Source organism: Numenius arquata, chromosome 8 (assembly GCF_964106895.1).
Source record: "Numenius arquata chromosome 8, bNumArq3.hap1.1, whole genome shotgun sequence".
In the NCBI taxonomy this organism is placed as follows: domain Eukaryota; kingdom Metazoa; phylum Chordata; class Aves; order Charadriiformes; family Scolopacidae; genus Numenius; species Numenius arquata.
In genome coordinates this window covers 42,605,099-42,630,392 of record NC_133583.1, presented here as the reverse complement: position 1 = coordinate 42,630,392, position 25,294 = coordinate 42,605,099, and the positions used below count along the sequence as shown (strand labels likewise).

At 38.3% G+C, this 25,294-nt stretch overlaps 1 protein-coding gene across 1 annotated transcript; it reads left to right on the top strand.

Annotated features, from left to right (window-relative positions):
- Positions 1–1,149: 1,149 nt before the first annotated feature.
- Positions 1,150–24,839, top strand: TLCD4 (TLC domain containing 4). Its single transcript, XM_074152470.1, has 7 exons — positions 1,150–1,355; positions 6,132–6,297; positions 10,156–10,245; positions 15,067–15,125; positions 16,997–17,091; positions 19,276–19,349; positions 23,218–24,839. The coding sequence occupies exons 2-7, from the start codon at positions 6,143–6,145 to the stop codon at positions 23,531–23,533; spliced, it is 789 nt and encodes a 262-aa protein (XP_074008571.1). The 5' UTR covers positions 1,150–1,355; positions 6,132–6,142; the 3' UTR covers positions 23,534–24,839.
- The last annotated feature ends 455 nt before the right edge of the window (positions 24,840–25,294 follow it).

Below are 25,294 nucleotides of genomic sequence, written 5' to 3'. Positions count from 1 at the left end.
ATGCCTCATTAATCAGTACCCCAGTTTCTGCATTTCGCATATCGGCACTTTAAAGGAAGCCAACATTAGTTTCTGTTCAGGCTTAAGCTGTAGCACGCCTGCCGTGGGAGACATCTTGCAAGGGAGATGAGCGTAGACAGTTGGGACAGGCCATTTCTTTGTCAGCTGCTGCTCGATCTGGTGCGAGATACATATGAATACCTTCAGCATTATGTTGTTTGAGAGAGGAGAATTTTTAAATCATTGATGTGAAGGATCAGGAATCCTTAATGGAAATGGAAGGTTGAGGTGGTTTAGGATGTGTGTGATAGTAGAAGCATGCCAAGGGGAGCAGAGTCCTGACCGTTACGCATTCTAGTTGGTAAAAAACTAAGTCCATTCATCATAATAATATTTAATTCTGTCAACATAATTTTCTTTTTGATTTTCCAATACGGTAGTTCAAAAAATGTAAAATGAAAGATACTTTGAAAATCACAGCATTTAATTTCAAAAATAGCAAGTGTCAGCAACACCTGTCCTCCCTATGCCGGGTGCGTTCCCTATGATCCTGTGCCGTACAGTGCTATCAGGGAGCACATGCAGGAATTCCCAGGGCACAAACAGTCACATCAACATTTTTTCCCCGATATATTTTAGAGGCGGGGGGTGGGGGTGTATATAAACGAAACCCATAGTGACTGAAGTGTTGTTGGAAGGTGAGGTGCTGTACCCAACCGGAATTTTTCCTCCTCCCCTCCCCAAGCCGTGCTCAGCCATGTGCAATTGGCCGCCTTCCCCTCAGAGCCGGCGAGCCGGGCCCGGCGGCAGGTGGCGGCTCGGCCCCTTTAAGGCTACGCCCGCCGTAACCCGATCGCCGCCGCCGGAGCCCCCGCCGCCACCGGCCGAGCATCCTGCGCCCGGGAAGGGCTGTCCCGTCCCCGCCGCCGCAGGGAGGCATGGCGGCGGCACGGCCGCGGTAGCCCCGCTCCCAGGTGCGGCGGGCGGGCAGGGAGGAAGGGAAGGGAGGGGAGGGGGCGGCGGGCCCGGTGGGGCGCTGAGGTGGCGGGGCGGGGGCGGTGCAGATCCTTCCCCCCGCCCCTGCGGGGCTGCGCGGAGCGGACCCTTCCCTCCCTCCCTCCCTCAGCGACGGGCCGGCCCCCGCTCGGCGCCGCCCCCGGGGGCCGCGGGCCGCAGCCGGCGGCGCTAGCCGCTCTGACAGCGCAAAGTACAGCGGCTCCGTCCCCCGCCTCCCGCCGCACCGGCAGCCGCAGCCAGCGCGGCGGCTGCCCGCCCGTCCGCCTGCCCGCCAGCCGTCCGGGGCTGCCGCCGCCGCGGTGGGAACGGCGGGCGCCTCGGCTGACAGGGAAAGCGAGGTAATGCCCGGCTCGGGAGGAGCGGCCGGCGGCTTCTCGTCAGGGCTGCGCTGGTCGGGAGTTGGAGTGATCGGGTCCCTCCGCGCCCCCGCACCTCCGCCGGGGTTGGGGCTGGGGGGAGACTGCGGGTTCCCCTCCCTGTTGCTTTCCGACTGCCAACTTCTTGCAGGTCGGAGGACATCCCTGGTGTAAACAGCTCACCCTGTTTACCCGGTCTCCATAAAAAAGCGTGCCTCGTCTGCGAGCTGCTCTGGCGTTTTAACAGCAGAGAGCACAGTGGAGCTTGGGGTGTGAACAGCCTTACCTAGAAAAGGGAATGGCTTAAGTGGCTTGAATTTTGTCGTGTGTCTCCTTAATGCTGCTTACTGAGCTAAGATGTCAAACGGGGTATATGTCATCTAATTGGATCAATAGAAAGTACCATTCAGAACCAACAGCACAGCAAAACTCAGACACTGCAGATGTTTTATTACTAGGCTTATTGTAAAATGTGCAAACAGGCAGTAGTCCCATGTTGCTGTCCACAAATCAGCGTGGCAAGTTTTACAACCATGTCATTTGGCTTTCAAACAGATCAGGAGAGCACAGGGCTGAAAGGGATGTCCTGGTATCACTAGCAGCTTTACGCTGTAATCTTGTTTGGAAATTGATCCAGCTCATCTTGAAATCCAGCCTTGAAGAAAGTAAGGGCTACAGACCTTATGCCTTTCTCTGCACCTCCTTGCTATGTCTTGTGGCTATATGGTTGCATTTCTTATTTTTATGATGGGAAAAATTGGTGTGGAAACAGTGAAATGAGGAGAACATAAATGCTAAATGTATTGATGGTACAATGGTTGGTAACTCTTCTGCTCCTTTATCCTCTTCCAGTTAAGTGCTGACTTTATTCTATTAGAAATTCATAGTGGTTTTGTATTGGGGGTGAATTAATGTTGAGTCTTAACACTGTTGGAAAAACACAGCATGTTAATAGCAGATGAAAATAGTGCCTTTTCAGCTCTTGCTGAGTATGATTGGAAAGCTGCGTTATTAGTTTTTTTCAAAATTACTGGTGTCAGTAGAGCAATGTGATACTGCAATAGACATATAACCAACACCTTGCTGATAATTGTTAGTTTCAAGTGTTTGCTGATATTTATTTACCTAAAGACTACATTGGAAAGCTGCAAGAGTGAAGTTCTGATCATTTGTAATCACTGTCTAACTGAATGGTTAAAACAGTGATTTTGGGAAAACCGGGAAAAGACCACTGCTAAAGAACTAACAGTGAAGAACCAGCCTGGATGTAGTACTTTTTTGCTGAATTACAAAGTAGTTAGGCTAAACCTCCTTCCCCACCCAGCCTTCCACTAGCTCAAAAACCGTATCAGCTGACTGAATGGTAATCAATGACTATGCAGTTTGGGGGATAAAGTGTCTGCTCGTATATAATCCATGAAGTTTTGTATCTTGGTCAGACTTTGCTGGATAGCCATAAGAAGATACTGGGGCAGAAAAACACAGTGTAGTTGAAGCCACCTTTGACTTACTAACTTTGGCCATTGTCCTCAGGGCAGAAAAATCATACCTAATCGGATGCTTATTACGTTTCTTTTAAGTGATAAGCTTTGGTTTAACAACGTGAATGATTCTTCTTTTAAATAAAAAGAAAATCTGGTAAACAACAGTTAGTTTTCATGTTAAACAGGATACAGTTGAAAACAACTTAGAGGTATGAGACATGTTCTTCCATCTCACATGAAAGACTGTGTTTACACCTGATTCTTGAATTGAATTATAATATAGCACTCTTAAGTTGCCTAAGTAAAACATGAAATTATTCCTGGACTTCGTACTTAATGTGCTTAAACAGCATCTTGATAAGCATATATGAAATCACCTTCTGAAATGAGTCTTGCAAAACCCTTGTGTGTATCTGTGAGACCTGCCACAGAGGCTGGCTGAGTAGTTTCTTCTCTGCTACCATCATACCTTTCTCTGTCGCTGGCATCATGGTTCTGTACTTGCTGCTAGAACTGCTGGGAGGTATAGGTACATAATGCTTCTGAAAGTCAGATCTTGCACTTTCCACGCAACTGCTTTTTCTTAATATGAATTCCCTCTACAGGGTCCTTGGAAGAAAGATTAGCTCTTCTAATGCATTTCTTGCAAGGGATGGTTGGGAGATTTTTTGCTTAATTCCATAATCTCCTGTACTAAAATGAACACCTGTCATGCACTGAAACATTACTTACCTAATAAAATCTTCTGGTGCTAAGGAAACAAAACAAAACATGGATTTCTTTTGTCCAAGAGATTATGTCAGTGTCTCTGAAACTCAGAGGTACTAGTTATAGTCGTTGCAGATGAATAAAATCGGTAGCATCATGAGAATTGCTATATTTTAGTCAGAAGGATGAAGTAGGTGTGATTGATGTTCAGTGGTTTTGCTATTTTTCTGAAGAGAATTGTCTTCAATGTGCATTTTGGCTTCCTTCACACCCTTTAGGAATTAAACCAACTGATTATTTTTTTCCTTACATGGTCCAAGAGAGGACTTGCTTACTACAAAGGAGATGACGTAATAACGAAGTGTGGGCCCTGGGAGAGTCTGGAAGAGGCACTACACAGTGCTTATCAGTGGGTTTAAACTGGTAGATATGAAATTGAATTCCTTCAAACTGAAAAGTTTTAGAAAATCAGGCTTAACATCCATTGTTTCTAGAACTTTGTTGAAAAAGTGCATAAAATTTGATTTGTGTTTTGTATCTTCTTGGTCAGTGGAGGCAAATGGAGAAGTATGTAGACAATAGTGTAAAAAGTACTTGAGAGAATACTGAATATGCAGGATGGTATTTGAAACTGGAAGTTTTAATAGACTAACATTAAAAAGTATGCATGACTAGTACGCTGCTGAACTAGAACAGGTCGTCAGATAAACAAATGGAATGAACCAGAGTTTCTTGCAATGCATTGCAATGTGTGTACATTAAAATTTTAGCTTGGAGTAAAAGTGCATTTGTGAACTGAATCTTCTGATCAACCCCCACTTACTGCCTCTGATTTGTGTTTCATAGTTGTCCCAGAGCATGCAAGCTAGATTCCTTTTGGGTTAAACCGAGCAGGAAGATAGGCCTGAAGAGCACATCAAATATGACCTAACAACTGTGGAGCCCCCAGGACAGAATTAAAGCTGGTCTGAAGTAAACGCTTGAAATCTGTATGATATGGATGCAGGTTTCACTCAGCAAATCTGCTCTTATTTACCCTGCATTCTGCTTATATAGCTGTAGCTTTTACCGTGGGTGCTAGTCAGAGAAAGTTTTCAGATAATTCACTTTCTTTTTTTTACTCAATTCTGGGGAAAAAAAAAAAAAAAGAAAAAGAGGAGGAGGGGAAAAAAGTTAGAGATAGTTGAACCTTCTGCTTCTACACCTTTGAAGACAACGATATTTTTTTCCTGATCTAATTGTAATACACCTTTTCTTAAAGTTCTAATTTTAAATGCAAACGATGTTTCAGTATACTTCCCATTTACACCACCAGGTGAGAATGCTGGGCTTAACTTTTTAAAAAGTTATTATTTTAACTGATGGACTTTTCCTACTGTTTTTTCCCCCTGAAGTTCAACTTTCTTTCCATCTGCAATGCAGATACAGTTTCTAAAATCTAAGGCACATTCCCTCATTCTATAATGCATATGAACTAAAGATGGACATAAGTGTATTATATAATTGTATCAGTTTTTGCTGACCATTTGATTGTTGTAGTAACATCAAATTATGCTAGCCTCTAAGTCTTCATTTTATTTTTAGATGTTTTCTTCAGTAAAACTAAAATAAGTGATAGCAGTTATTTAAATGGCTATTAAAATCATCATTTAAATATTTTAAATGAAGCCATTTGGCTTTTTTTTCCCCTTTTCCATTCAACTTAATACAAATGGACTTTTTATGAGTTTGTAACCTTTGCCAGTCTTGGAATATAAAACACTTCACAAAACCATCAAACCGGAGATGTATGTCAGAAGTTTGTGACTTCTGGGAAAATATCATTCTGTTTTGCAAAATACTGGCAACTCAGGAGAAATGACTGAAACATTTAGAGATTGATATTTATGTTTGGAATTGTTTAGCTATTTATTTAGGCCTCATGAAATAGGTAAACATCCAGCATCTGAAAAATGCCTTAGGTCTGCTGATAGGAAGTTTTTCTGAAGTTGTGCAAAGTTTAGACTTTAATATGAAGAAGAAAAAAGCTCAGTTGCAATAGCCCACACGTTATCACAAAGAGAAGCCCTCAATTGTGAACAAAGTGCAAATTGAGAAGTACTGTCTCTGTGAAGTGTACAAGGGTGACCTGAAAATCTCTCTACTATGCTTATCTGATTTCGTTGTTGCTTTTTAAAATCCCATGGGCAGCAGTCAATCTGGTAAGAATGAGATGAGTTTTAACTTTGGAGCTTCTTGGGGCAGGAGTGGAGGCTTGGGAGCCAGCAATTGCCCTCGTCAGTGGTCCTCCCTGCCCTTTCTGTGCAGATAAAATACATGCGACTTCAGGCATCAAAAACGTGTAGTATGCAAATGTTAAAAACCCCAAGCCCAAAATGCAACTTTTACTTACAAAAGTTTGGGGATACTTTTATACTATTAAGGCTTAAGTAGAATTGTTGAACAGCATGAACTTCTAGTGAATAATATTTCTGTTGATAAGTTAGCTGTCAAAAACACTTTCTGTGTCTGCTTAAAATAGTTAAATGGAGAACGGACTGAAATTACCTTCTGCTTCTCTTCACAGGCTGAAGAACAATGGCTTCCTTCAGCAACCTGACTATTGTCATTGCTGTCACCAGTTTTACTGTATTTCAACTCCTGTTCCATGTTTTAAGTTCTTGGGTGTCAACACGAATAACACCTGGTTTTAGCAATCTCAGCCAAAAAAGGAAGATCGAATGGAATTCAAGGTATAGTGTTCCAAACAAACTACAGCTGATGAACTACCTGAAATTGTCAACATCTGAACCACCTGAGTGTGTATATATATATAAAACTGCAGAAAACATTATTAGTTAAATATCTGTAATGATTAGGGAGACAGTTCTAGGCACTTGACAAATTCTGAATGTAAAATGTTGACGGCCCTTCTTGAACACACAGCATTATAAACACTTGGATATTAAACATTTCATTAGACAGTGTTGCCCAAGTGAAAGTCAGCAGAAAAAGAAAACAGTGACTGCTGAGAGGTAATAAGGTGAGGGGGATTAGTTTTAAATGGTTTCTCTGTGATGCTTCTAGTAAAGAGAAGAGGTACAAAATTCCCTTCCCCCAAACATATGTGAAAATCAAAAGTATTGCAATTTATTCTGTGATATAAATGCTAGTGTGTCTCTCGTCATGCTTTTGGGTGCAAAGCAAGTTGTTTTCTGTTCTCTCAGTGCTACTACCCTACACCCTGTTTTCAATAAGTTATGATTTTCCAAGAAATTTAGATAAGGTATGGTTTTCCAAGAAATTTGATGAATCTTTGGTGTAGATTTGGTATAAGGCAGGGTTAGACAGGTACATCTGTGTGTTGGTGGGGAAGTAGACTGCAAGAAGAAGAGTGGGAAGCTATGTCAGAGACAGGGTACACATTCAGGAAGGAGCTGTGGAAACTGAATCTTAAAAACCTTCCTCACTCCCTTTGTGTTTCTGTCGTTCTGTCAGTGGGATGGATCCACCTGCATTACACTTGTCTCCTCAGACAGAGCACTGTTAGAAACTTGTTCAACCCCGTGAATCTCTCCTGGGTGCCTTCCTCTTTTTTAAGCCATAAAGAAATGGGATAAAAAGTCACAAATGGGACATAAAGTCACAAATGGGATGATCACTGAGGTTTTATTTGTGATATAGTGCTCTGAAAGTGTATATTATATAGTGCACAAGCTTCTTCGGTTAAAATGAATTGATACAGTATAACTATGTATATTACAGTATATACTATGTATATAGTAACATGTAACTATGCTTGAGTAGCCTATTACAACTTTAAAGTATTTTTCTGGTGTTTCTCAAATTTGAAGCTCAAGAAAGTGTACTATATGGCTGTCGCTGCACTTAAAATGCATTAGTCGTATTACTGTTCCTCCTCAGTGCACTTTAAAGGCAGTATCAGGTGGATACTTTTAAAGTTGTTTCCATTGTTCTAGACAGCATTAGCAACTCAAATAGTCTTGCCCTTCCATTTGGCAGATGTCCACCTGCAGTGTTCTTAAAGGCACCATCTTAATTTCAATTTGATCTTTGATTAATTACCTATCTGCCAGAATAACTTTGTAGTATGTTTGTGATAGCAGTGCAGTTTAGGTTTATCTCTGCCACAATTGACAATGGAGGCAGATAGGGAAACTAAACTAAACTGTTAGCGTGTTGGAGCTGAACTTTTGTCTCTAAGCCACATCAAGTGACCCTTGAATTGCATAATAGGCTTTCTGAGAACATATCCCATGCCTGGTAGCACTATGCTAAGTTGTAGTGCTTTGCATAATAACATATGAATTGTTTCACACATCACAAGTGTGCTGGAAATAAGCTGCTCATTAATCTCTGGGCTACTTTGTAGTAAGGTGTTTAACTACGCAAGTTGATACGATACAGCACCTCAGGCTGTGTCCTTTTTGTTACTACTTTCCACATTTTTCCTTGGGGTTGGTAGCAGGATGTAGATGTTATTACACAGGTGGGTGAGTCGTGGTCCAGTGCTATATTCAATTCTGGAGCTAGAAGGCATGAAGCACAAAGCATGTTCATCAACAGCTTGTTGATGTTATACCTGAGGAGGGCATGAAGTGAAAGAAAGGCAAACTGTGCTTGTGTTCCTACAAAATTGACTGTTAACTCTGCTGACCAAACACAGTGTTTTGTCAAACCACCTCGTCACACCAGTGTTTCACCAAAATGAAGAGGCACCCCAAGGAGTATCTTATATGTTCAGAGAATGTATATAGACACATATGTACTCTTCAGACAGCTTTGCAGGTAGAGAAAGCTATTGTCTCCCAGTGAAATGAGTTGGGTCAACTTAAATGATTTAAAAGTAGATGTTATTTTGTCCTATATTGAACTGGTGTAGGGAGTGCTCACACAAATGGTTCTGTTGGCAGTCCTGAAGGAAACTGGCACAGAGGATGGTTATGCATTTTTATCAGCTCAGCTGGGTCTGGAAGAGGGCATCTGCCTGAAATGAGCTGTAGCATTGAAAATATATTGCTACAGTTTGGAGGGTTTTGTAATCAAGCATTTGAACTGCGGCTCTGGACTGTGTTTCCCACACTGTCAGCTTGTTCATTCTGACCAAAAATTAAGAAGCAATAAAGTAATTGCTTTTGAAATCATAAGTATGCAGGTGCTCAAATTGAGTTAAAAACTATACTTTGACACAAATGTGGTATAACTCTTTAATTTGTTATGTGTAATTTCCTGTCACCTCTTCTATAATATGTTTGTACTGCTATGAAGCAGTTGCGAAAAGAATATATATTGAATAATAAAGGAACAAGTATGCAGCTTACCAGTGCAACTTTATTTGCAGTTTAATGAGGAGTTAAAGGATGCAAGCTTTGACAGTAATTTAAAGGAAATGTACTGAGCTTGATAGTTTGACCTAGATTCCATATTAAAATGGAGTGTTGCACTATTTCCTTTCTTCAGTCCCCTCTTCTATGGAGAAACTTCAAAGTCCAGAGTTAAAATAGAAATCTGCTTTTTTTTTTCTTTTTTTTTTTTCCTTCTCCCTTAAAGTGCTAAGCTTGCATATAGCTTGTATTCTAAACACTAATAGTTTAGACTTCTGAGAGTGTCTTGTGCACATTTAAAATATTAATACATTCCAAATACATGTATTCAAGATGTACAAAGACAAGTCTAATAACTAACAGCACATATACATTTGTGTGCATAGTGTTAATGCTGTGAATATGGTGCAAAGGTGTTTCTGATCACACAGCATTGAACTTAGAGTCTTAAATAGTATCCATGGTTCAGTAGAGCTATTTTGGCACATCTTTTTTTTCTCTTTCTAGTCACACTTGAAAAGTGGGAAAGCAGACTGTAGCTACACACTATTAGATGCAGTTTATAGTAGTGTTAAACCCATGGCTTGAGGAACAAGGTTACACATTTTGGATCCATGCCCATTGCATTGTTCTACCTTCCAAGAATACATGTGGACTCAAAAGGGCAGGAATGGCCCTGGCTTGTGGGCTGGCAGAAACCCTGCTGGGGCCTCTGTAAATAGGTAATTCTCTTCAAGTGTTTGTTAACATTGAGGGTTTATCTACAATGTGCATGCAGCCTCTATACTTGAGACTGGTGTGTCTGGGGAAAAAAAATAATATTGTTTAGTACCCAAGTATGGACGAGGCAACTGTGATTACTGTGACTTTGTATAGGACAAGAAGAGTATAAAATAAAGTGAAGCTGCTACTTCATATGAATCTGTAGCTGTTATACCTCAGATAATCATCTACAACCTTTTGTTAGACCGGTTTTCTCTTTGAAAATCAGCATATACTTCAAATGCACTAGAAATTCTTTTTGGAACTTTCTGTGATAGGATTTTTCATTTAGTGACCCTCTTTCCAAAACCTGGTCCTTCTTTTTGACTGTTTTTCCCACCTGTCATTGTATAAGTGGTTGGATGTAGCGTAAAGAAGAGATGATTGCTTTCCCCAGATGTATCTGGATGCAGTTGAGAATGTCTTTGGAAACATCCTACCTCGAGCACAGTACAGAAAGTTGTGAATGATAGAACCTCCTTATGACTGTGATCTCTTTTTCAGGACAGTGTCCACATTCCACGCCTTGGTGGTTGGTGGGTTTTGCCTATATATTTTGTTGTACGATGACGCTGTTAATGCTGACCGTATCTGGTAAGGCGTGTTACATATATGTAGTGTTTACGCAATAAAATAGCATAATTAAGAAGGAAAAAAAGAATCTAGCAGGGTATTAATTATTGAAATAATTGTTTCTTTTCCCATTAAAATATGCAGTTGGGATGTGTCCATTTTTATGTCTGTACTATTCGATAATTCCAAATTATTTTGTCAGTACTAATGTCTTAGTGCATTGTGTTTCTGTGAAGTGGAATGGATAAAATACAAGCAACTGATTTGAAATAGCATATTAAATTACTAAAGCATAGAACCAAGAGTGTAACTGTAAGTTGGCATGCCTGAAACTATGCTATTTACTATAATAATTTTAAAGTGAAATTGAAATGCTCTTGCAGGTCTGGAGTGCATATGTGTGTGGAAAAATTGAAAGGGCCTCTTACATGTATGAAATATATGTCTAAATTGATAAATTAAGATGTTTATTTTTCTGCCTCCCATAAAGCTTCTACCAGTCTTTGTTTTAAGAAAAGTATGGAAGTTTCAAGTGCAGTCTTCACAAGCAATAGGAATATTTATTAAATTGTCTTCTATTATTTTCTCTAGTTAACAAAATATTCTATATTGAGCTTATCTTTTCTTGATTTCTATTTATATTGTTTTGTTTTACACTTTTTTGAGGGAGGAGGAACAAGTTGGCTTCATTTTAATCAAGTTAATTATAGATTGCTATTGGTGTTTTGACATTTCATACGTTATCCTCTGGAACTCTTTCCCTATAGAAGTAAGAGGCTGTATTTTTCCCTGAAGACTAACTACTTTAACTTTCAATTAATATTTGTGTGATAGACTGTTGTTTTTAACCTTGTCAAAGGATCACACTGTGAGTCAATTTAAACTCACATAAATTTAACATCTGGTGCTTGTTCTCCTCTTTTGATATTGTAAATTAATAAAAATGCAGCATGGACTAGACAGGATTGCGTGCCTGAAGCACTCTGCCCCTGGCTTGTTATGTGGCTTTAATAAATGTAACACTAATTCATAACACAAATTTAGTCAACATTGTCCTCTTCTGTATATAGTTATATATGATTAAATTGTTGGCTGTTTTGAATTTTTTTCATTGCATTCTGGTGTATTTAGAGAGACCAAATAGAGTCTGAATATCTTATGAGATCTGTTAACCACATTGAAAAGCAGCAGGTTATTATAACTTACTCAATGTTTGTTGTGCTAAACTTTATCAGACAGAAGGTTTAATCCTGTTTTTTTTTTGAGTAGACCTTGTTCTAAACAGTACAAAAGAAGTCATGAATGGCAGAAATAAAAGCCTCTTGGTGATGATAAATAAATTGAGTCTTTGCATTTACTAAATTTTCCTGGTACAATTCCAGGAAAAATTCAAATTAAGCAGAAATCGAACCACTTTTTTCTTCTTGGTAAGTTTGAGAGAAGTTATGTTAGATACTTTTGTGTAATTTTACTTACAGAGTCTTAGCATTCTAGATTATGTAAAAACATTAAATCTTAAAAGACAAAATCCATCTACCTTTGGGGCAATTTTTTTCTGTATTTCTGCTATTGCTTCTGAACAGTTTCTTCTGTTTGGATACTTTTACAATGATTGCTATCAGTGGTTTTATTTATATTTGGTAGATTAAGGAAAACTTCATGTATTTAAAAATCTAGTGGGAATATATCTAACCTGTGTGTTTTAAATCAAAGCTATGGGTTCATTTCATGGCAGTGTTTCTGTAAATTGTTTCTTGGTCAAAATTATCTTAGTGATTTCAGGAGTTTGTCAATTAAAGTGTATAGAACACACTCTAAATGTGGAAATTAGTATTTATAGTTATTAAACTAATCATTTTAAAATGTGCAAAGTATCATTTAGTGTATATAAAGCAAATACAATGATTTGAATTCATGTTCATGCAAGTGATTAAGTGCAAAAGAAGACTGAACGTAGTATTGCCCATGGCTTTACAAGTACTTATATGCAGCCTGTGAGTAAAATCCAACTTTATATTAGACTTTATTCTGCCAGTCAAGCCAGAACTGTAGCACAGTTTCCTCAGAATTTGCAGATGTACATTTTCTTCTAAGGCTGACTTTTACATTACTCTTAAAAATGAGATGGCTAGCATTAGTCTATGCATTCCCCCATTCTATATGTCGTAGTAGTTCCTGGTACACAGTAATTAAAGCCTTGGCTGACCGTGTAGAGATGTAACCTTTTTTTTTTTTCAGTCTGTTTTATGATTTATCAGTACATTAAATCTTAAGTAGTTTATCATTTTTACATTGATTCGTAGCTGAATGCGTAGTCTTGATTTTAATTGAATAAGACTGAAGGGAAAAAAATCAAATTATACAGGAAATGCCAGATGGACTGTTGCAAGGCTGCTCAGTCTGGAAATCTAATGCCCTTTTGAAATGCTGGTGTAAGCTGTGGGACTTGATCATTTATAGATATGAAGGATGCATAAGCCTTCCTGTAGGAGTCTCTTATTAACAATACAAGAAACATCTGTAAGTGAATGTCCAGGAATCCTTCATGCAGCTTCTGAGCCTCGATGTATGTCAGCCTAACTTCTGGGTTCACACAAAGCGTGGTAATGGTGATACCCATGTGTATTGAAAGGGATCAGGACTCCTGCTAAGGGTTTGGGTTCAGTGGAGAGAGGATGTGGCATTACTGTTGGGTAGTGCCTGAAACTAGATACAATAGATCCTAACAAAGGATAATAAAGACTGGAGCACTGGTAAGTTACAGAGAAGCATCAGTGTAGTGTACTTACAACTTTTTTGATGGTCTCTGACATCTCATAACACTTTGCCTTTTTTTCTATATGTAATACCGACTGGCTAACATAGACGATGTAGAAATTGTTTTTGAGGTGGTGAGAATAACATGGTAGAAAATGTGGAGGTGGTAGAGATCAGATAAGGAGAGGGAGAAGATGTAAATAAGTGAATTAAGTTATAGCTTCACAGAAGAGCAGGCTTTTTCACATGACTGTCCACTTTGCAGTCATTACACTTTTTGAAGTCTGATGTTTGATTAGCATTTTATATGACTCTGTATCTGCAAAGAAGTTTGAAGGAAGTTTGTCAGGTGGACTTTTGTTTGTTATATCTGCCTGTGCATGTTCATGTGTAATTAATTTGCCACACATACCTCCTTAGCAATCACAAAAGAGATAGCTCTTCCCTTTTGCTTATTCAAGTCACTCCCTGTTTGTCACTTTTGGCTCTTGCTTCCATCAAAACTAGGCTGCAAACATCAGGGCTTATAAGCTCCATTGCACTTCTCGTTCAAGGAGACAGGTCAGGAAACCTAGGAGATTTTAGACTAAATTCTAAATTTTCCATTAATTGAGATTAATTTGGGATTCTAACATGGGCTCTTGAATGGAGGTGACAGATGGCCATATATGTTGTTGAAGTGTTGGTTTAGAAAGTCTAGAGAAGGTTTGTTGCGAGGTGACCATTTTCATGGAAAGAACGAAGGGAAGTAAATCATTCCCTCTCTCATCCACTTAAGTCATGTTTACCAATGTCAAGGAAGCAATTTCATATACTCAGTCCTTTGCATCTTGTGTGGAGAAGAATATGAAGGTTCTTGAGCTCAGCCTCAATCTTGGTGGTGATTTGCTGAAGTGTCTTAGAAGCACTTATAAGTTTGGTTATGAAGTTGCTGCTGCTGCAGCTGGGAGCTCTAGCGGGGTGACTGTAACTATTTAAAGAGTTTCTGTTGTGAGAGCACATCTGTCTATTCTCTGTGTCAGCTATGACTTTCAGAGTCAAGAGCTATACTTAAAGAAGCACTCAGCCCACAGCCTACGTAGCTCATGAAACTGTGTTTTTGAAGCTATGGGAAAGCCATGGGAAAATGTTCTGTCTCAAGTTGTAGAGAGCCTCTATGGCCAATCTTAAGAGATGGAGTGAGCTCCAGGGTCTCCTTGTAATGTTTTTCCTCACCTAATTGCAGAATTCTGGTTTTGTGAGTCCTTTTGTTTTCCTGTAAGCTACCCTCTTGCTCAGGGAAGCAGTTAGTTTTAGATCTATGAAAGGTTAAAATTCAGCAAACAGATTGTGATAATACAGGAAATCTCTTCCACTGCTTCAATAGGATTAAAAAATAATAGCTAAATAATAGTATTTTACTGCTTTCTAGGTGAGGTGGACTTTGTATTGGAGGTGGCTGTAAGCACAGTTATGTTCCTTCTTTCTAGAAAGGTTTACAACAAAAACTGCTTTCAGAGCTTGTCTTGAACAGTCTACATTTTATAAATCTTTAGACCTGTCACTTGAAGCTCAGTTCATGCTTACATAAAACATACTACCTAGATTAGATGCTTTTTTTTTCCTTTCATGTCTACTTCTACTGTTTATCCCTATCAGCATCCATCCTCTTATGAATATGGAAAGCACCATCTGAGCAAGATATTTTTGTCATCCTTAACAAAGTTTTAACACTGTCAGAAGAACAAAAATGGAGACACAGAGTGTTGAAGTTCTAAGAGACACTGCCTGGGCTGTTCTCTTTTACTATCTGTTTCCAGAGAAGCCATCTCGGGGTTTCAGTTCTAGTTTCTAGCAAAGATCTTGGGCAGTCTCTACTCCAAGGCAGGGGGTAATCCTGATTAGGGTAATTAGTAGGTATCTTTTATCTGGGTGGAAAAGGGATCCATTTTCATGACTAGGATCTTTCTTAACCAAATCTTGTAATATGTTACTGGTGGGCAAAGAATAAGGTGACCTGATGGACGTTATGTTTGATATCTGTATGCCCTTTGCAAATTACCGTGTTATAAAGGCTGTAACTGTGTATTTTTGGTGTGTTTACAGGGGTGACCCTTCAATTGTGAAACTGAATATTGCTATTACCACAGGCTACCTCATTTCTGGTAACTATGCAATGTGTATATAGCACATACAACCTGTATGTTTATATTGAGTCACTGTGCCTATATATTTCTACTGAGCCACTATGCTGAAGATGTGATATATGTTTACAACACAGTTTCTACTGTGGCTTTTAAAATTGCTAATGTAATTGTGGGTTGTGGTGAAATCACAGGATCTTGCCAGCAGACGTGAAAGATGGAAAGGTATCTCCCCAAGCACTGAGGAAATGGCACTGTGTCTTTATGATGGTTTGATACACAACCACCAACTGCAACTCAGTTTTTTCCTTCAGCCAATTGAGAAGGTGTTAAAGCAGTGCCCTTCACTCCTTTCAGGGTGTCTACAACTCATAGCTCTTTTATCATATGTTTCTTCCTGTCACCTCAGAATGCTGGCAGAAGAATTTTAGTAACCCTCAGTACAAGCTAAGACAAATGATACCATAGAATCCTGCCCACCCACCTTTTAGTCTCACTTTAAGCCAAAATTTAGTCATATATAAAACATGGAAACTTAAAATTATTGTTTTGGTATGGCATTTACCCCTGCATATGTTTTGCGTTCTTAATTATTTACTGTCAACTAAAAGTGGCATGGGAATTTTACTACAAAATGCTTTGGCACTTTCATTGTTGTGTGGGGATAACACTGACTTATCAAAGGAAAAACATGTTGTGACTTGGACTATTTTATGGGAAAACTTCTCATGTTAGGATGGCGTCTTTGGTCAGAGACTGGGCGGTGAGCTTGATTATCTCTCAGGCTAGATTTCTAAGCCTAGTGGAACTGATAATCTGGTGATCAGCATGCTCAGTTAAACTGTGGGTTAGTTTAAGTCTCTGTTTTTTCCATAAGAACTTCAGCTCATATGTTTAAATTCATTGGAATCTATTTTTGAATAATTATGCGTTAGACTTTCACTATGAATTAATGAATGCCTTTGAACAGAGACCTGAACCTGGCCACTCATTCTCCCTCACTTCCTTATATAGTTAATGTTTAATTATTAATAGGAAGTGGAGTGTCTATGTCAGATGATATAGAGTCCTGCCTGAGGATAGCTAATATAAAAGAGATCAAGGTACTCAGTGGACATACAAAAGGCACAGGGGTAAAGCCTTTGATTTGGAACCTTGGTCACTAATATTCTAGTCCAAAGTACTCATTTGGAGAAAGTAGGGGCAGAAATTGCTTGTTCCAGTACAGAAAAAAAAATATCTTCTGAGATATCAGACCATCATGGGAGACGAAAGTACTTTTCTGTCAAAGGTTTCCTTATGACAGTAATTCAGGTCCACTGTATCACTTTTGCAGTAATTGGAAAATTCTGATTAAATAAAGCAAACATGCTTCTCATTCCAAGTGCCCCTTGCAAAAATATTTTTGGTAAATGGTTCCCTGTTTACTAATATAACTACTTTTTGATTCAGAAGTCCCCCATAATAGATCCCTGCATTTATTGCATGTATTTGTATATTGGCTATGCTCCTGGTAGCCCATCTTCCCCCCCTCCTTGATTTTTCTGGTGTCACTTGTTCCAGATTTTTGGGTTCGTAAGTGTGAAGTCTTGCTATGAGATTCAGGGTCCCCTTTTCCTTTCCAAAATATTTCAGCTAAAGCTGTTGCATCTGTACTTCCATTGATGTGGAAAATAGTAATTTATGGCAACTGTTGGAAGAATACTGTTGCTTAATGCTTTGAATAAAGTAGTCTTTAGGATAAAGATTTCTCTTCAGAGATAATTAATTCAGAAAATTTCTACTGATGCCATATGTAGGCATTTATACCTCTAAAACTTAGAGAAACACTATTCTGAAGGCAATGGTAGTATAATAATTTGTTCTTTATCATTATTTCTTTTCTCTTGTAGACTTATTGCTTATTATTTACTACTGGAAGGCAATTGGTGACATATTTTTTGTAATACATCACTTGGCAGCTCTGTACGCTTACTATTTTGTACTGGTGAGTGCTGTATTTTCCAGTAATGTAACAAGCAGATGAGATTTAACACAATGCTTTTATAGATCTCATTTGCTTAGTGTTTAAAAAAATTCTTTTTTTAATACACCAATTCTGGTTGGTGTATTAGCTTTGTGAAAGGCATATTTATATTTTCAATCATCATTACTTTCTAAACGGTTTTATCAGTTGTTTGTGGTAAACGCATGCCTCTTTGATGTTACAGTCCTTCAACAAAAATGTATAACTTATTTAACTGCTGAAATTAAAACTCTTCCCAGTTTTTGCTCTAGAGGGACTTTGACGGAGGGGCTTTTCACATTGTTATAGAAAAGGGTTTCAAATAAGATCACAAGTCTAAATATTTAGTTGGAAAAATGGAAGGAAATGGTTTCAAGTGGTTATATTCTGTTTGTGATTGTATTTGCAAGGCCAGAGTTCAGTGATCCCTAACTCTGGTGAATGTACTACAATTTTTACAGGATGGGGTTTTTTATTTTTCCTTTTTTTTTTTAATTAAATCTTTTATGACACAAACTGATCCTCTGAGACTTCTTGTTTAAGGTCACTTTGGTGGGGAAACAATGGATGATTAATTGTATATATCTATAAATATCGGTGGTGTACATACATTCAAGGGAAAAGGGGAAGAGAAGGATACTGTTCTAGGTAAAGACTAACTTAGCTACTCTTTGCTGCTGTGGGAATTTCTCAAAGATGCCCATGTGACTTGGTAGAAATCCCATTGACCTCCAGAATAATGCTCCTGAATTTCTTCTGAAAAGCTCATTCGGTAAATAAAGAAATCTTATAAATACAACTTAATACATTTACCACATCTTTCCCTGCTTACTGTGTGAATCCCAGGCTTACAATATTAAAAGTGATGGGATGCCAGATTACTGTCAGATTTACCATGTAATGGTTTGAAAGGGGATGAAGTACACCGACAAGCAAACGCTCTGTTTTGGGTTGAAAATAATTAGATCTACTAATATTATCACAGATGAAAGTGAATTAGAGCTGAATATTAGAGAAATGAAAATACCACTACCAAGGCTAATCCCTGATGCAGAAAATTCATTAGTTGTTTCTGGAGTAAATCGAAAGCGTAGTGTCAGCGGGAGCTTCTTTTAAAGCAGTTCTTATTATTTGGATATAGCTCTGCCCTTGGATGTCTGTGTGTTACTCTCATTCTCTTATCTTCAGAGGAAGTTGCTCGTAAGTATCTTATTTCAAAAATTGCTCTTGAAGATAGAGAATTTGATTAAGAACGCAGATTTTCTGTTTAGTGTAGTGTGAACTGACATGAAATGCCAGAAGTCGTGGGAATTAGCACGGCTGGTGGGAGAAAGAAGAATCATGACATGCACTCCATAGGTTGTTCAGGAGACCTACTGAAATTTTTTTAAAAAAAATCTTTTTATCTCTACGTCTGCAAACTGTTGCTTACCCAGCCATTGTTTAATGGGATACTATTGTCAACACAACCAAATGATAAAGCAGAGAATATGCTGTACTTCAGCACTTGGAGGAAAGTGCCCAGTTACAATGTGTGTCGGTGTAAATGTGCCATGCGGTTATCGGGGTACCGGCACGGAGAAGATGTGGCTCTTCTTCCAGCAGACTGGACTGCCCCAGAGCTGGGCGGAAGGGTTCATTGGCAGCAGGGATGAGAGAAGATTAGGTTTTTTGTGCCCCTTCTGTGGCCAAATAAGAGCTGGGAATTCATCTTCACTTTGGCGAATTATGTTCCTAAAATAATGCAGGGACATTTTTCTTTAGCTTACAGTGTTTCTGTACAGTGTTTCTGCTTGTCTAAACATTGAGAAATCAAAAATATTTATAATTCTCTTAGACAGTAATAGTATCATTATAATTATAACCTATGACTACTTGTGCCAGTCTTCTCTAGCTAGCTTTCCTTGGCCACTTAACTGTAAGTCTTTTAAAGGTTTATTTAAAGTAAGAAACTACTGATTTGAGATACCTGAAGGACAATTGCAGGTTTTGTAATAAATCTCATTTTGAAATTGTAAGGAAGTTGGCCACAGCTGGCAAACTCGCTTACTATCCATTTTATTAAAGGAGTTGAGACTTATCATTCTGTGTATACTTGAAGGCTTTAATCAAGATTTCACATCTATATTGTTGATTTTTATATGTCTATTTTGTTTTGCTAACCAGAGCAAAGGTCTGCTGGCTTATTTCGGAAACTTCCGTCTGCTTGCAGAGTTCTCCACTCCTTTTGTCAATCAGCGGTAAGTGGTTAGGGAATTTTTGCGTAGTTCTTTTAAATTTAAATTTGTATTATTTGTCACTTAAGAATTTTTTTTTTGTTGCTGATTGTCTGCTGAAAAGGGAATTTCTATATATTGAACTAAGGATTACTATGTGGAAACCTTTTTCGCTATGAAAACTTTTTGCTGCTATAGCTACAATGTTACAACTAATGTATTCACCCCCCGGGTTTCTTTTTAGAGTAGACCAGCCTTTGTATGAAATACCAAACTTTTATGAAACTATTGAACAAAAAAGTTCATAAAGATAATATTGTTTGTTAGCCTTTGTATGTTTGTTTAATTATTATAATAAAGCCATTTTCAATAGGGATTTTTTTCTAGTATCATGGACTGGGCAAAGAAGCAATGTAACATTTATAACAGAATCCTATAATGGAATTGCACTGCCCTAGGTAATCTGAAGTTTATTTTGCGATACTGCGCATATATAGATCAATATTAATAGATGCAAATTAATACCTAGAATAATATAAATGTGCATTCTTCATTTACTTTCAATAATAGTTCTGGAAATTATTTTGAGCATGTAAATTAGGGAAATAGTAAAGCACCTAAATATGTCTGGAATGGTTAATCTTCACACTTGTGACCAGAGAACAAAGTGGTAGGAGGCTCTTTTGCAGAGCTCAGTGGAAGCAGAAGCCTGCCATGGCTTCTGGTTGTAGTATTGCTAACAGAATTGCTGCTGTGAGTATCACAAAAGGAGCATGATGATGCCACGTACTGCAGGGAGAGGAAAGTGGTTAATTGAGTTTCCTGGCCCTCTGGGGAGGATGGCCTCTCTCCTTGTTCCTTTGCCGCCATGACCCAGCCGGGGACAGGGATTTGCCCCAGGAAGACCACCTCAGGAGGGGAGTTCTGGTGTAGGGCAGTGCTGCAGTCCTCTTCCTCCCATTTTTTTTGCATTGTAGGATCAGATTTTGCAGTGTATCATGCCCATTCCTCACCCATACTTTTTGTAGTATATTTCGACTTTGATCCTACATGTGTGGCATCTGTTTACTTTTCCAGGTGTCTGGTAGACAAAGAGTAAGGTTTCTAAGGCAAATAGGAACTGAAATCCTCCTGAAAACAGGGTATCTGAGTATTACCCATTACTGCATTGTGACTGTAAACTCTGAAATATTTTATGAGAGTGTAGCATTCCTCAGATCTCTAGGAATAAAAAAAAAACAGTGCTGAGATCCCACTTGAACATTAGCTTGGCAAATTCAACTTGCAGAAAGACAGAGTGAGATAGTAGAGCTCTCCAGAGGTTGCTTTCATTTGCCCAAGCACAGTTGAGTAGGAGATTATAGCCTAATGCAGTCTGTGCTCTGTGTGCACAGAGAAACAGAGGAGTAAATAAACACTTCTTTAAACTTATTTTAGTAATACAAAGAAGAGGAGAGTAAGAAAATTAAAAAAAAAAAAAAGGTGATATTATATTCTAGGTTTCTATATTAAAATTCATGTCCTAGTGAATGGCCATTCTCCCAATTGATTTCTACCATGATATGATTTCGTCCTGGCTTTAAGTGGTACTTGTACCTTGTACCTTTCAGACTGTGGCATTAGGAAGTACCATGATACATCTGGCTACTAAAAGTAATATAAGTTATACTTTTAAAATGCCTATAGTGAGATCATGTGTCTTTGAAAAGACATTGAGGTGCTGGAGCAGGTCTGGAGAAGGGCAACGAAGCTGGTGAGGGGTCTGGAGAATAAGTCTTAAGAGGAGAGGCTGAGGGAGCTGGGGTTGTTCAGCCTGGAGAAAAGGAGGCTGAGGGGAGACCTTATCACTCTCTACAACTACCTGAAGAGGCGGGGGCTGGTCTCTTCTCCCAAGTAACCAGTGACAGGACAAGAGGAAATGGCCTCAAGTTGCGCCAGGGGAGGTTTAGGATGGATATTAGAAAAAAATTTTACACTGAAAGGGTTATTAAGCATTGGAATAGGCTGCCCAGGGAAGTGGTTGAGGCACCATCTCTGGAGGTGAGACAGGTTGACATAGTGCTTAGTGACATGGCTTAGTGATGGTTTTTTATCTGGGTTCGGTTGATGGTTGGAGTAGATGATCTTAAAGGTCCCTTCCAACCTAGGCAATTCTATGATTCTATGATTTACTGCTTTCTCAGAAAAACGGAAATCACTGTAGGAGATAATGAAGTCCCTTGCACTAAGGGATGTCATCTCATTAGTGCATGAATTTTATTTTTTTTTTTGTTAAATTTTGAGGAGAACCAGACCTTAAGACAGTAAGTAGTGGATAATGATAATGACTACATTATGTTTCTTGTTTGCATTCTTAGTATTACCAAAAGAGCTATTATATTCTAATCTCAGAACTGTAGTATTTTCTTTGTATTTCCTGTCTGTGTTAGGAATGTCTAATTGGAGATTGTCTCCATGCCAAACATTTAAATCTTTTAATGTTAGTATCAGTGTTTATGTAATTAATTATGAACTGTGGTAGGTAAAATTGTAATGATATCTGTGATTTACTGACTTTTTTTTTTTTTTTTTAATTTGCTGTGAGAGGGAAGCAGATGTCCAGTTATCTATATTGGCACATTGCAGTATATTTTAAAACATTTTTTCTGTTGCTTTTGGAATCTGTGTTGTATATATCAACGTAAGTACAGGCTCTGATTGTTAGTCTGACCAAATATATCAGGTCTGTCTCTTTATTGTCCCGGTGAGTGTTTCTGTGGTGAGGTATCCTACTTCCAGGCTGAACTGCCACCTTGAGTGCCTGGATTTTAATTGCCTCAGTTGTACTCTTAATGAATTCCTGGAGTATTTCTGTTAGAGCTGGATGTCTGGAAAATCTTTTTAGTATAATTACCTAGGTTGTAATCTGTAGGTAATGAAATTAAAAATTACCTTTAAAAACAGTTCTAAACTGTTATTTTTAAAAAATAGTTTTACCCTCATATCTTCTTAGAAATAAACTGATTTTTCCACTTCCACTCCCCATGCCCCATCATCAATACAGTGATTGAAGTGATTTCCTCTGGTCCCATCTTTAACCTGCCGTTGTTGCACAAATTTTCCTTATGTTTATTCTGGTTTAAGTGTGAAAAATAAAGAACTAGTGGAGTTTGTTGTCCCTTTTTGTAGGAATTTGACTTGCAGGTTCTGTGTGCTAGGCAATAGATAAGTTAGGCCCGTTGACTAAGGAATTAATATGCAAGAAGTTTTTTTTTTTTTTAAAGACCACTTATGACCCAGTGGTAGTAGTGGGAAAGGGGATTTTAGATTTATCTGTTTCATTACATAACATACGTACCTGTGACATGATCTGGTGCCATTTACATTGTCTGGTTTTGAAGTTCTGGTTTTGGGCTCAACAGAAGCGGTCAAAAAACCCCAAATCCAAGAAATTGGAAATTAGAGCTTTATCTATGTTACGATATCCAAATACAATGCTAGAATTGCTTTCAGAGAAACAGTTTAGTTTAGTTTAGAATTTTAGTTGCCCATTGGTGCAAGCTATAGTAACTAGTAATAAATTTGTATTTATCATTAAAAAAGATAATTTGAATTATAGTGCATTACACAATAGTCACTGAACACACTGGTTGTCAAATGGTGTACAATTCAAATCAAGATTTTTTACATGTTATTTTGCAATGTACTGGATATCACACAGTGTTTAAATGGGGGAAGAAAATGCAGCCAAGCAGAAAATTTGCAACTAAGCCAAGACACAGTGCAATAATTTAGAAATGATAAGGGTAGAAGCAGTTAATAAATTAAATGATTAATTAAAAAAACCCATTAAATCCATTTTTAATGAGATGGCTTCAAGTCTCCCTGGTATCTGTGAACCCTTCTTTTGCAGGTGGTTTTTTGAAGTACTGGGATATCCCAAATCTTCAAAGGCCAACATTATCAACGGCGTGCTGATGACAGTTGTGTTCTTCGTGGTGAGGATTGCTGTCATGCCTATATACTACAGCCATGTAATTTCTTCATTTGGAACAGAAGCTTTCCAGAGATTAGGATTTGCAGCCCAGAGCGCCTGGATTATCTCAAGTGTTGTCTTGGATGTTATGAATGTGATGTGGATGGTCAAAATTGCAAAAGGATGCTACAAAGTCATTTGTCTTATCGGACAGGAGGAAGCCAAAACTCATAGAAATGGAAAATCTGACTAGAAAGCATATGCATAAAATGAAATTTCTGCTATGAAAATAATTTGGTTTCACTGAAACAGTGCACATTTCTGCCATGGAATGCTCCTCTTAAGGAAACAAGGTATTACCTCTGTACTGACCTTACTCTTTCCCTAGCCACACTGCCTGCACACCCAGGGCCACGCTTTATGGATCCTGTCTGGTGAGGAATAAAAGCAAAAGCTCACACAAATGAGTTCCACGTCTCTGTTCTAAGCAGTTATAAACTACTGAAATTAGAAAGGAGCAGACTGGTTACTTGCTTGTTGTCCACCAGTGTGTTTGAAGTGTTTCACTCAGGTTTCTCAGATTAATGTGTTTTATAAATCCAGTGAATACTGACATGTCTCTTTTTTTAGAAGACAAAAAAACTCCCCAAACTCCTCATATGGTGCAATTTTCCTGGCACGTTTCTATGTTTCCTTCTAGGAATAACAATCAAGATTTCATTCTTGACAACTTTTTAATTTTTGAAAGAAAATCTGAAAAATTAGCTTTGATTCTATGGAGTCTTTTACTGCTTTTTGTTCTGCCTTATATGAATGCAAACCATTTTGGGAAATTTATGAAATAATTTTATCTAAAATGCTGTATTATAAGACTACAGAATATCTTAAAAATTGTTAAAATTACCTGATTTTGATGGGAAGGATTAACTTTTGCTGTGGTAGTTAACATGCAATAGTACATCTTCTAAATTGCCCGTGGAATTTTTTTTGTAAGTTAGCATGGTAAATGATGTGTGGAAACAGCATAATTCTTACTGGAGTGCTTTTCCCTTTGCTGCTACTACCTTTGAGAAGTGCTGCAACTCTCCTCAGAGTATTTTTAACCATTGCCTATCTGAATGCGAAGTTTTAATTGTAAAGAGATAAAATTCTTCTGTATATATGTGTAATTTACAGTAATACTTTTTTCCTTTTATCACAGAAATGACCCATTTGATATGAAGTGTTGAGGTTTTTTTACTCATTTTCCTTGTTAGTCACATCAGAAATCTGAGGTGTTGACTAAAAACATTCTTCAATTAACTGTGCCAAACTTGTGTAAAGCTGTACGATAGTTCTTTAGAATGACAGTTCACTTCTGTAGGCACAACTTTTTATTTTTTTTAAACCACATATTTGTCATTAGGTACTCTGTTCCTTCTTCTGCAAACTATAAAGATTTGGAGGGCATCAGAAAGGGCATCTAGGAATAATCTAGAATCTAATTTATAATACAGTTCAGGAAATTCCTGTTTGTTTGTTTGTTTGTTTGTTTTTTCTTTAAATGGTTTTCAGAGCTGTATTTGTGTGTAGTTTGGTTTTGTTTTGCTTACTTTAAACCATATCTGAATTAAGACTGATTAACTTCTGTTTTTTCCCGTGGGGGGTGGGGTTTTTTGGTTGGTTTTTTTTGTGTTTGTTTTTGACATTGCTTGTTATTTGTTATACCTTCTGGTAAGGTGTGCTACAAGTATCCATTTTCACTCAGTACTTTAGTGCACATCTCGATTATTGTGCAAAGCAGACTGTTTGGGCAATTTATTTTTAAACAAAAAGATAAAATATTTACCCTGTGTAGGATAATTGGTTTTCCTCTTGTCCTGTTCCCTCTAACAAAGCTGGGTGACGCGAACCCTCCCCTCGGTGGTTGGAGGTGTGAGTGCCCCAGTACTATGCTCCCAGCTGAGGGACGCAGCGTTCCCGTCTTCCAGGAATCGGATCTGTAAGACGCCACGAGGGCTGCCCGGGCTGAAAT

Coding starts and splice junctions, on each gene's coding strand:
- TLCD4 (XM_074152470.1), top strand. CDS start 6,143: ATGGCTTCCTTCAGCAACCTGACTATTGTCATTGCTGTCACCAGTTTT. Junction 6,298..10,155: donor AAGATCGAATGGAATTCAAG/GTATAGTGTTCC, acceptor TCTCTTTTTCAG/GACAGTGTCCACATTCCACG. Junction 15,126..16,996: donor CACAGGCTACCTCATTTCTG/GTAACTATGCAA, acceptor TTTCTCTTGTAG/ACTTATTGCTTATTATTTAC.